This window comes from Giraffa tippelskirchi, chromosome 6 (assembly GCF_054371585.1).
Source record: "Giraffa tippelskirchi isolate mGirTip1 chromosome 6, T2T-mGirTip1v1.2.pri, whole genome shotgun sequence".
In the NCBI taxonomy this organism is placed as follows: domain Eukaryota; kingdom Metazoa; phylum Chordata; class Mammalia; order Artiodactyla; family Giraffidae; genus Giraffa; species Giraffa tippelskirchi.
The window spans coordinates 21,972,957-21,985,207 of NC_137280.1; the positions used below are offsets into that span (position 1 = coordinate 21,972,957).

General features: G+C 37.5%; 1 protein-coding gene across 31 annotated transcripts in view; it reads left to right on the top strand.

Moving 5' to 3' along the window:
- Nucleotides 1-12,251, top strand: part of OXR1 (oxidation resistance 1) — a 492,548-nt gene that overhangs the window by 358,826 nt on the left and 121,471 nt on the right. Inside the window, exon 1 of one of the 31 annotated variants that reach the window (XM_081500417.1) lies at nt 454-522. The exons of the other annotated variants lie outside the window; for them this stretch is intronic. Coding sequence (XP_081356543.1) covers nt 504-522 — 19 coding nt within the window. The 5' untranslated portion in view covers nt 454-503. Of the gene's footprint in view, nt 1-453; nt 523-12,251 lie in introns of those variants that run through there. 31 annotated transcript variants of the gene reach the window in all.

A 12,251-nucleotide genomic window follows, 5' to 3' on the forward strand; every position in this document is an offset into this window, starting at 1 on the left:
CATGACTTAGTCACTAAACAACAGCAAGGGTATAAAACACCAACCAAGTTAGGACCCGGCCTTATCAGATCTGCTGAATGTCAGTGCTGTTAGGACTAAATAACAGAGATTTGCTAAAAGTAGCTGTGCATTGATTTACTTTAAGATAAGAAGCGTACAGAAGTTAGATATTGACTTCTTTTCTCTCACTCCATGAGAGACTTTAGAGGGTCCACTTAGTAACTTACTAGGCAGAGCATGCTGGCACTGTTTCCAGAGTGTTCAGTGAACCAAGAATGAGGCTGCAGTCAGAAAGCAGATGCAGTGGGTTTCCTGTGTGCAGAAACCTCTGAATCTGAGTCTCGCACACTGCCACCAGAGGTCAGGGCCTGGAGGAGAGGGCAGTCTCTCCCAGGAAGGAAGTGTTGTATTACCCGAGGAAGCACAGGAACCAAAATCCCGTCCTCTCTTCCTGAGAGCGGCTCACTGCTGGCTGAGTAGGGTTTGAAGAGAGGACCTCAGAAATGTTCTGCCCACGCAAAGGTATGTGTGAGTGCTCTCAGCTTTAAACCAGTCATTTTAGAAGGTCAGAGAAGGATGACTTTGTTCTATTTTCCAAATCCAGATGAGCCCTGCGGTTCTGTTGGCAGCTACCTCCAGAAAGGGAGTGTTTGCTGGGAGTGCCCAGGAAGGAGTGACTCTGTTGAAATACTAATCTGGATAGAGGATGCAAAAAAACTTTCTGTGTATGTTCATTATTTGTCTGTGATTTTCTGTAGGTGCAGCTGCCGTGATTCTCTATGGAGGCACTCCCAGAAATAGATTCAAACATAGTGATTTTAAGTCTGTTTTCATGTCCAGTGGCCATTTGTATATGTCATTGGTGATTTTTTTTTAATGCATTCACAGGAAATCATTTGTCAGTAATAGTTCCATATTACCTTCTCTTGCCCCAAACTGACAGGTTGTGCACAGCTAGGGTAATGATAGTGATTAAGTCACATGCTTACGCTTTTATCACCACTGTGCTCTGGGTTTCAAAGACTGGCATGCATTTCCTTAGGTTCTCCTAACCATCCTCTTAAAACTTTGCTTAAATGCCTTGGTTTTCCTTTAGCATGTTATTTCAAGTCCTTTAGACTCCACCGAAATGTGGAGGGAAGTTGATAGGTTTTTGTCTTTTTTAAGTTTTGGTCAGACAAGTCAAAATAACGTTATTATTGAGGGATTGGCCTATACTTTTCAATGAAAGGAATAAAGACCTAAAAAGATCTGAGACATGTGAGTAACCTCTTTGATTTTTAATGGTATGCAGCAGATGGAATTCATTATTGACTTTTAAAAATGAAATTGTTCTGAGTTATTATTTTCATTTTTCTTTTCAAAAGAAGTAAATACTATTACCAGGTTAATTTTTCCTCATCATAAACAACTGTGTAACAATATCAGAATGTAGAATATAGTTTACCACTTAGTCATGAAGTTTAATAATGCTGTGGGATATTCCCTTTCAAATTAGTGATAAATTTATGATTATAATGCCCAGTTAAAAGGTTGAGTAGTTTTCTTTTTATTTGGTTAATTTCAAAACCAATTACCTCACAATACAGGGTAATTTATTTATGTAATCTCTGTGCAGAAAAAGAAATGTTTTTAATTAAAAATAAACGATCTAATTTCATTTTTCCAATTCAGCACACAGATTTTGTGCTGGTAATCATAATATCAATAATGTGCAAAATGCCCAACTTAGATATTTGGATGATTGGTTTTAGCCCAAACAACTTTTCATTTGAATCACAGAATCTAAAACTTTTAAAAAGCAAGTTGATAACCAGCTATAGCAAAATGTAATTTCCAAGCAACGCCGTGTTTAAACACTTACATTTAGCTCAAATTTGAGAGGTATCCAAAGTGTCTAAGTTTTCAATCTTTGAGATTTAAAAAATATACAAGAATGGAAAAATCTTTAGACTATAGATGTTACAAAAGTGTGTGAAGCCCTTTTTCAAAGCTGTTGTTTTTAAGAATCATTTCACATACAGCCCAGCGATTATATTTTATAAGATTAGAAGATCTGTGCACACCAGATTCTGATCACTCATGAATTTCAGTGAAGCTCAGGGTTGGGTTAGACCCCGCCTTCCACTCTTCCTACCTGTCCTCCAAGCCATCCTCCCCTCCCCTAGTTGCTTCCTCCTCTTTACTCCTCTCTTGCTCCCTTCTATGTGTCATATCCCCCTGGCAAGCAGATTTGTTTTCTCCAACCAGTGGCCATCATTGTAAGACTGAAAGACAGCAATTAATATTTTATATGTAGCACTTAAGCCTCTTCGCCTAGATTACACATTTTGCTTCTTTATACCCATCCAAAGGCACTTAATAAATGTTTATTGATTGTCTAGTTAGGTTGTATTACGACTGATTTTGAGAATTCCCATACCCTCTGCTGTTACCAGCACTGTATTTCCTGGCTTCTAAGACATACCTTTTTTCACATTTTGACTTTTTAAAATCTCAAAGTATCTTATGATCAGTGGTGTGTCATGGTTTAATTGACAGGATTTTGCTTTTTACTCTCTCAGTGGTACATCTTATAATCAATGCAGTCTTGATGAGAAATGTGAGTAAAAACTTTTAGATAAACGCATTACTTGTATTATATGCTAAATGCTATGCATTTCACATTTAAACTCTGTAATAGTATTCTCTTTCTGTTATGTCGCTTATCCATGACTAACTTGGGTCACTTCTCACTACTTTCCTCCACTCTAATTCCTTTGCACTGTGGTTCTACTTGTTCTTGGACCAACTGCCTTGACTGAAAACCTCTGGAAGATATTCCCAGAATTTTCTTAGTAAGATAATTACCAATATTTAACAGTACTGAAATGGAAAGAATGCAGTGTTTTTTAAACTAAAGTTGTGGTTCAAGTTATGGTTCTACTCCTTTAAACTGTACATACTTAGTGATTAATAATTGTTCTTAGAGTTTCAAATTACATATTCAAAGAATAGAAATCATATGAATAAGTTCTTCATCATGAGATTGTTAGGACAATTTGTAAAAAATATTGGACCAGTAAAATATTGAATATGAAATGTGTATGACAGCACTTGATAAACTATGAAGTACTGTTCAACTATCAATTTTAACATCAACATTAAAACATCAGAAAATTGGGGGGAGGAAAGAAGAAATTATAAAATTCATCGCAAATTGAAGAGAGTAAATTCTGCATTTTAATTATCACTGGAAATGATGATGTGACCCATTAACTCATTGACTAAATTATAAGGAGAACTGTGAAATGTCTCTTCAGAGAACTTCCAACTTTCGAGTCCAAAGCTATCTTGAATCCCTGTGCTGAATGCATGCCAGTCTCTGAGAGCTTGTATCCTTTATTGAATTAGCAGAACCACAGCCCACAGTGCCTCTGTGGCATTAAAAATAAAAGGTGTTACTTAGATTCCCCAATTCCTTTCCTATCTTTGTTCCTTCTATTTAAGAGTCATATTGATCTATAAATTACAGTAAGACTTTGGAAAAATAACAAAAGGGTGTTTAACAGTGGGTTTTGGAATCATTATATGACAGAGTTTTGTCTAACGGAGAAAAACATGGCAGAATGGAGTGGTGGTGAGATTGCCAGAACTTATTGTTCTTTCTGTGTTTGAATTGATTTCTTGGTCTGGTTGAAGCAACCAAAACTTATTGTCTATTTATTTGGTCCCCAATGTTATTTATTTACCAAGCCCTGTTATACATAAAAGCTTAAACAGAATTGGCACATGAACATACATTTTAGTAGAGTCTTGTTTCCCACAGAAAGTTATGATATAAGTTAATGCCCACTGGGAAAAAGTTACTCTGAGTTATAATACTCCCTGGTCCCAGATATTCACAAGAGAGAAATGATGCAAAATTGATTGAATCAAATCAGATCAGTCATATAGTTATTTCCATTATCAGGACCCTTTTTCTGCCATCAAGATTTCAGATATTTTCAGCTTGAAATTTCATCTTGCAATTTGCCAGTGAAAAATAAATGCTACAGAAGAACATAGAAACCAAAAGTGCTTTTTTAAAAAAGCTGGTTAGGATATTTGTATGTATTTGAGCATTCTTTAATACTTACATTTCATTGTATTGGCTTTCACAGTTTCAATAAAATAAAATAACAATAAAAAATAAATGTCATTGCTGATCTTAAAAACACAGGATACTTCCACATCAGTTAAAATAGTATAGTTAAATGTAAATCCCATTGCTATAGTAAATATAAAACACAATTTTTTTTGAAGAGAAACATGCTTTGTGCATGAGTTGCTTTTGAAGATAGGGATACTTTCAAGAGCTAGAGTAAAAAAGACAAAAATGCTACATTAAAGGCGTGTGCAGGTGAAAAGGGGAATTGAAGGAGAGGGAATTGTGGTCATTTGAAAATCCTGTTTATCTCCTACACTTAAGCTTCCAATGGAGAGTCTGTCATTATCTCATTTCAGTCACTTTATTTTCAAAAGCCAAAAGTTTTCTACTGTGAACATTTTCTCATCTAATAATATATTGGGGGTTAATACACTTTCCATCTCAATTTATTAATAGTTAACAGCTAACACTTTTATTGGACAGACTTGGTATTAAGTACTATACTAAGTGCTTTACCTATATTAATTTCATTAACATGTTAACACATTTTAGCAAAGTTATATAAATCATGCATCAAGCATGTATTAGCTCCTGGAAGTTCATGGAAGCACCATTTTCCTAGTTGTTCAGACCAGAGACACTGCATTTTTAAGACTCTTCTTTTTCTTCTGCTACTCTATATCTGATCACCCCTGAGATTCAGCAGACTCTATTCTCAAAATAAATCCAGAATCTGCCCAACTCTTAGCCACCTGTGCTGCTCCCTTCTAGGTCCAAATACCATCATCTTTCAGCTGCATTATGGCAACAGCCTCCTGACTGGTCCCCCTGCCTCTGCTACTTTCCCCACCACCCCTCTACCTGTCAGCTTTCAGGAAGGCAGGTGGAGGTACATGGTACCAGGAATCTCACTGTGTGAATCTCATTGTTTCTCTCCTATGCCCAATCCTCTTTGGGAGCTCCTCTCTCTCTGAGTGAAAGCCAAGCTGAAGTTCTCATCATGGTGCACAGAGTCTTAACTGGTCATCCCCACATGAGTGCACGCACACACACATACACAGCTTATTTCCTACAGTGCTTGCTGCATTCCAACTACATTTGCTGTTCCTTGAACCCACCGGACATGCTTGTTTCTTTCACACGGCTTTTTCAATTGCTGTTCCCTCTGTCTTGGAGATTCCCAGGTGGCTCAGTGGTAAAGAACCTACTTGCCAATGCAGGAAAGGTAGAAGATGCAGGTTTGATCCCTGGGTCAGAAAGATTTCCTAGAAGAAGAAATGGCAACCCACTCCAGTGGAAAATCCCACAGATTAAGGAGCCTGGCAGGCTACAGTCTACAGAGTGTCAAAGAACTGGACATGACTGAGCCTTGGAGGCTCTTCCCTTTGAGGCTAATATAGCCAGCTCCCTCATGTTCTTCAGCCTTTTTTCAGGAGTTATAACTTTTCAATGTGACTATCCCTGACCACTTTGCCTAAAACTTAAAACCCTCCAGCCCCGCCACATTTCATTCCTTTCCTCTGTTTTTTTTTTTTCCCCTCCTTAGCACTTATCAGTAACAAATGTATGTGTGTTGATATTTATCTTGCTAACTAGAATGCAAACACTGTGAAGAAGAATTTTTTGTCTTTTTTTTTTCATATTCTTTCTTTTATACCAAGAACAGAGTCTAGTGTGTAATAATATATCCTCAATAAACATTTGTTGACAGTATCCTCAGATATTAACCCTGTTCATTAGGTATTATAATTATTACCCCCGTGTTATAAACAAGGAAGTTAAATTGCAGAATGATTAAGAAATTTGCCTGAAGTCAAGCAAGCTAAGAGTCAGAGTCGGGATTCAAACCCAAGACTTGATTTTGGAGTCTATGTTCAGACCATTCCTTATTTAAGTCACTTAGTAAATCAATTGGAAAAATAGGACTATATATAGATTCAACTATTCTCTGGGATTTTCTACAATATGTTTTTCTTCCAGTTAAGTGGAAAATTGAGAGTTGCCTGAGCTGGCACCACCTGTTTCCTCCATCACTCTTTGAATTTTTCTTTTTTTTCCTAAAAAGAAGATGTGAGTTTTTAACATGGAAAAGTGTACAAACAAATGACCCCAATCCCACTCATGTTTACACTCTAGTAGAAATAATAAAGTAACATGTGGGCAGTGTCAGAAAGAAAAAAGCAACACTCTGAAAAAATACAAAATGAAAGCATTTATTGAATGTCTACTGTGTTCTGTAATAAATAAGTGCTAGAGCTCTGTATTTGGTAAGACAGGTAGAATTTAATGAGGACAGACATATATGCAGACAGTTATAATTATGCATTTCACAGAGTGTCACGGTTGGGTTATGTGTACTTCTGAATTGGAATTTAGGAGAAACTGCAAATAGAGATCTGCTGACAGCTGAAAGCAGGGCCTTGGAGAGTTGTGGGGCAGGTGTGTAAATAGTGAGTACGTGCATGTATGCTAAGTCACTTCAGTCGTGTTGAACTCTTTGCGACCTCACGGACTGTAACCCATCAACCTCCTCTGTCCATGGGATTCTCCAGGCAAGAATACTGGAGTGGGTTGCTGTGCTCTCCTCCAGGGGATCTTTCAGACCCAGGGATCGAACCCTCATCGCTTCCATCCCCTGCCTTGGCAGGCGAGTTCTTTACTACTAGCGCTGCCTGGGAGTGAAAGGGGATTAAATAACTCAAGAGTCAAGAAACACTTTATGAAAGAGGAGGTTGGGGAATGCCAGCAGTAAATGTGGCACATCACAGTTTTGCTTTAGATGACTGGACTAAGTGAGAGAGGCTACTTTAAAACAGCATTACGTATGCTGCTAAATAGAAATTACAGACAAATCAGTTATCTGAAGGTTGTGTAAATACATATTGAATTTAATTAGTAAAAGGATATCATTACTTATCTAAATGCATCATTCGGAAAATTATCAATTGCACGTCCTTCTCTACCCACCTTGCTCCTCTGGGAAGTCAGGTTTCCAGCTGATCATTTCTTTGATTTGACAAGGTCACTGTGAACTTCCTAACCATCATCCAAAGTGTTGGCCGTCTGATCTAGCTTAGTGACAGCCTGCTAAGTTGTTACTCAGATTGTCTGTAAAAAGGACACTGTGCCCTTACATGGTGGTGATTTCTTCATGAACAAGTGAAAGACAGGTAAGATATTTAAATAGTAAGTGTTAGGAAGAAAATATTAAGAATAGGAAAAATACAGAGTTATGTGATCACATGAGACTGTCATGGGGTGGGGCAGTGGTGTGATTAGCTTGGATAATGATGGGGGGCATCTCTGAGAAGGTGTCATTAGAGTTGAAACCCGTATGATGAGAAGCCATACAAGAAGCCAGGAGAATAGCTAACCCGGTAGAGAGATTGTAAATACAAAGGTTGGAAGATGAAAACAAATTTGGTTTGTTCACAGAATGGGAAAAGTACAACTGGACAGGGTAGTAATAGTGCAGGGTGAGGTCTCAGAGTCAGCCAGTGACATAATGTACACTCGTAATTGACAGTCATTTATGCCTAAGAGCATTGGAATTGTTTTTCTTCTCTAAGTGTGTCTCGAGTATAAATCTACTACTATTTCTATCAGTAGTAGAGAATAACTGGAATTTTCTCTGCACTGCATCATTTCTAAAAACCTTTACATGCATTCTCATTTTACTTAAAATTCCTTAACATCCTCATGAAGTGTGTGTGTGTGTTTGTTGCTCAGTCGTGTCTGACTCTTAGCTACACCATGGGGTGTAGCCCACCAGGCTCCTCTGTCCATGGGATTTCCCAGGCAAGAATACTAGAGTGAGTTGCTATTTCCTTCTTCAGAGGATCTTCCCAACCCAGGGATCGAACCCAGAACTCCTACATTGTAGGCAGACTCTACCATCTGAGCCATGAGGGAAACTTCATGAAGTAGGCAGGACTAACTTTATTTCCATTTTACGGAGAAGGAAACTGGTATAAAAATGTTGCATAACATGCATACAAAGAGGCCTACAAAGCAACCCTTTCCCCAGTTACACAGATATAGGTCATATGATTCCCCATGCATCATCAAAATTGTCCAAGAGTCAAAACTGTCTTTTAACCTAGAGTTAAAATGAACTTGGGGCTTTGGTATATAACTAAAGGGGCTCATTGCTGAAAAAAGAGAAACAAAAGAATTCCTACAGTGAATCAAAGAAAAGGTAATCTCAGTTTGCTCTAATAGCCTGTGTGTATGTGTGTGTGTTTTATAGAATAAATTCTTTAAAGGCGAAAAAGAAACAATTTTAAAAATGGAAAAAAACAAAACAAAACAGGGCTTTCCACGTGGCTCAGACGGTAAAGAATCTGCCTGAAATGCAATCTGGACATATTAGAAATATCTCAGGGCTGGAGCTATTAAGCTTGCTTATTAGAGGCAAGTCAGGGTTGTGCACTTAACCTCATATTCTTTCTTAAAAATTTTTAAAGTTAAGTTATCATTGAAGTTATCATGTAGATGTATGATATTTATTGTCTTGGTCTATTAGCTAAGGAAACCCTTTTTCACTTTTGTGGATTTGATTATTATATTTTTAAATAGTATTTCCTGTTTTTTGCTTATTATATTTATATTTTCATTTGTATTTCTACAAATTTCATTCTCTGTAAGACATGGCCTTGATTGAAGTTTGGTGACTTTTCTCTTTTAATTCAGTCTTTTTTCATATTTTTAAATTAGTTTATTTCTCCTTTGGTCTTTGGTTTCTTAACACCTTATCTATGTGGATGATTAAATCTTAACAATATTTTTTTTTACTTTAAAAGCATCTCATTTTTCTTAGTTTTTAAAAACTCCTACATGTTTTTTAAGCTTCAGATAAATATTTCATTTAAGGATGGCTTTTTTCCCTATACTTTCCCTTTCAAGTCTTAAAGCTGATTTCCTGATTTAACATCATAAATTTTTGTAATAATCATAACAACCACCACCAAATCTTAAACTTGAAGAAACTATCTCCAGGTTATTATTCACTATTGTTGTGATACTTTTTCTCAGTTTCAAAACTATTAGATCAATAGTCCATAGTTTAATTTACTCCATAATTTAATTCTTCAAGACATTTACAATTCCTAATTTTAAATATATCATATAAATATTTCAAGTCAATTTTTAATATATATAATAATACAGTTTAGATGCAGCTTAATTTTTAATGTACTCTGTAGCTTAAGGGATAGCACACATATTTTATCATTTCAAAATTGCAAATTCTGAAAAACAGAAAATGCCCAGACCCTTATTTTCCTCAAGGTCTTGACTCTTTTTTCTATATAGTTAACCTTTCAAGTCAGCAACCACATTTATCTCAAGGTACATGTTCGTGTTATGCAAACAATTGAAATCATGGCAACTCTGAGAAAAGATAACTTGTTAATAAAAACTGGATCAGAGCACAAGCAGAAAGGGAAGACTTCAGGATAGAAAAGGTGGTATTTCAGAACTTGGTTTCTCACACACTTCTCAAAGTATATATTCAGACACTGGTCCATAATCAAGATAGCAGTCCTTATGAACTAGCTTCAGTTTTGTTGAGAGAAGACTGGCCATCAGCATGTTTTTATCTTCCCTTACCTTCCTTTGTCTTTCAAAGCATGTATTTTACCGTTGACAATTTTAAGCAAAAATAGTGAAAAGGGACTGCTGTTCCCAGCAGGAACATTAAATGTGGAAAATAGGCTTTTTGAAATAGAAAAAGATAAAATATTAGGTATGTGGTGGTAAATCAATATAAAGTGAGATATTCTGTTTATATTTTGTATCACCTTTCCTACTGTGGATGATTTACTGCTGTTGAATCAATACAGGAGACTGATAATGATCATATAACCAACATATGAAGATGACAAAAATGATAAAGTTAGCAAACTACCCAAATGTTTTTAGAGCTTCTGCTGTCTACTTTTCCCCTGCAGTCAGGGAAAAATCGCATTGATACTTGGTTCTTCCATTGCCAGCAAGGGACTTGGTGTCTTTTCAGAGGTGATTAAGCTTCATGCCACTTGCTAACAAAGACAACCAATCTGAAAAGACTGCTGGTGCAATTCATAGCTGAAAACGTTAGTTGTAAGGCAAGTCCTAAAGCTTTTGTCATGACAGGATGTAGGAAGAGGTAAAGATTGGAGGGGCAGGGGATCTGCCAGCCATTTTTTTCTGAAGCTCTGTAGTGTTGCATCTGGGATTTCCCATACTACTATATCTCAGAGTGCTTTATTACAAGGAATTCCTAACTGGACTTCTAACCTTCTTTTCTCTTTTCATGCCCTTCCAATCCGTTATCCACACTCCCATCTTAATGATCTTTCTGAAACATATTAATGGAACTGTTTGGTTCTCTCTTTTAAAAATCCTCTTAAGATTTACCATTGCCTGCTACATATATTGGAGAAGGCAATGGCACCCCACTCCAGTACTCTTGCCTGGAAAATCCCATGAACGGAGGAGCCTGGCGGGCTGCAGTCCTTGGGGTCACTGAGTCGGACACGACTGAGCGACTCCACTTTCACTTTTCACTTTCATGCCCTGGAGAAGGAAATGGCAACCCACTCCAGTACTCTTGCCTGGAGAATCCCAGGGACGGGGGAGCCTGGTGGGCTGCCGTCTATGGGGTCGCACAGAGTCGGACACGACTGACGCGACTTAGCAGCAGCAGCAGCAGCAGCTACATATATTCCAAGTCCTTATGTCACATACACACTGTCTTTTATGGTTTGGAACCTACCTTCCTAGCATCTCCTGTGCTCTGTGTCCTCAGTCCTCTTTATAGTGACCTGATTTTAAGAATGCCTGTCCACTGGATTGTTGCAAGACTTCAGTGAGAAACTATATATAGATTACTCAATAATAGCCAGTATTTACTGAACACTTACCATCTTACAAGGTGCCAAAGACTGGGCTGAGTCTTTATGTGTATTCTCTCATTTAATCTTCATACAACCTTGTGAGATATAGATAATTTTAACTATAATCTCCATTCTCTAAATGCAGAAACAGATTTTGAGAGGTCAGCCAACTTGCCCAAGGTCACACCTATAGCCAGAAATGGGGTTGTAATTTTATCTAGTCAACTTCCAAACTGATGCTTTTATAGACTTTATTGCTGCCTGGCACATTGCCTGGTGTACAATTCAGCTTGATTAAATATTCATTAAAACAAACATTGCTATAAAACTTACAGTGTCTAGAAAATGACCTTTCTTTCTTGCCTCCATGTTGCAACAAAGTTAACTGATAAACCACTTCTTGGCCTCTTTTAAGATGCTCCTATCTCCCTATGCTGTCTTCTTTCACTTCACACTCACGGACCTGTAGTGTGCTAATTGTTTAAATATCTAATGCCTTTCATCTGCGGGTTCTTCGTCTCGTGCCACATTTTCACTGTCTTTGTGTCCTTGGAGCAGAGCAGCTCAGCAATTGTGAACGAATGGGAGCAGTGAAGCAAGCTCTGAAGAGAATTTTGAAATATGTGGGGCTTTCCCTTTCTCAAAAATGAGGAATTCCTCCTTCTATTTAATGTGTAACTGCATTAACATTCTGAATAACACTCAACTAGATCATTATGAAAGAGCAGAATCAGACTTACGAGGTTGGAGTGGGAAAAGGGAAGATGAACCCTCCTTTTTCTTCAATCTCCTTTTCCCTACAAATGTAAAAGAAGCAAGATTGAAGGAAAGATGATAACATTTAGAAATGGTGAAATGAACTGTAAATTCTCTTAAAAAAAAATAGTTACGCCTCACACTAAGTTGACTAAGATTCAAGTCTTAGCTTTTCTGCCCTTACCCTTTTTACATTTTCTAAACACAGTTACTTACCTGTTGGCTCAGATGGTAAAGAAACTGCCTGCAATGCAGGAGACCCAGGTTTAATCCCTGGGTCAGGAAGATCCCCTGGAGAAGGGAATGGCTACCGACTCCAGTATTCTTGCCTAGGGCATTCCATGGACAGAGGAGCCTGGTGGGCTGCAGTCCATGGAGTCGCAAAGAGTTGGACACGACTGAGTGACTAACACACGCACATGAACACAGTTGTACCTTCTTTCACAGTGTTTCTCAAAGGTTAGTGAATTAGAAGTGTTAGCCACTCA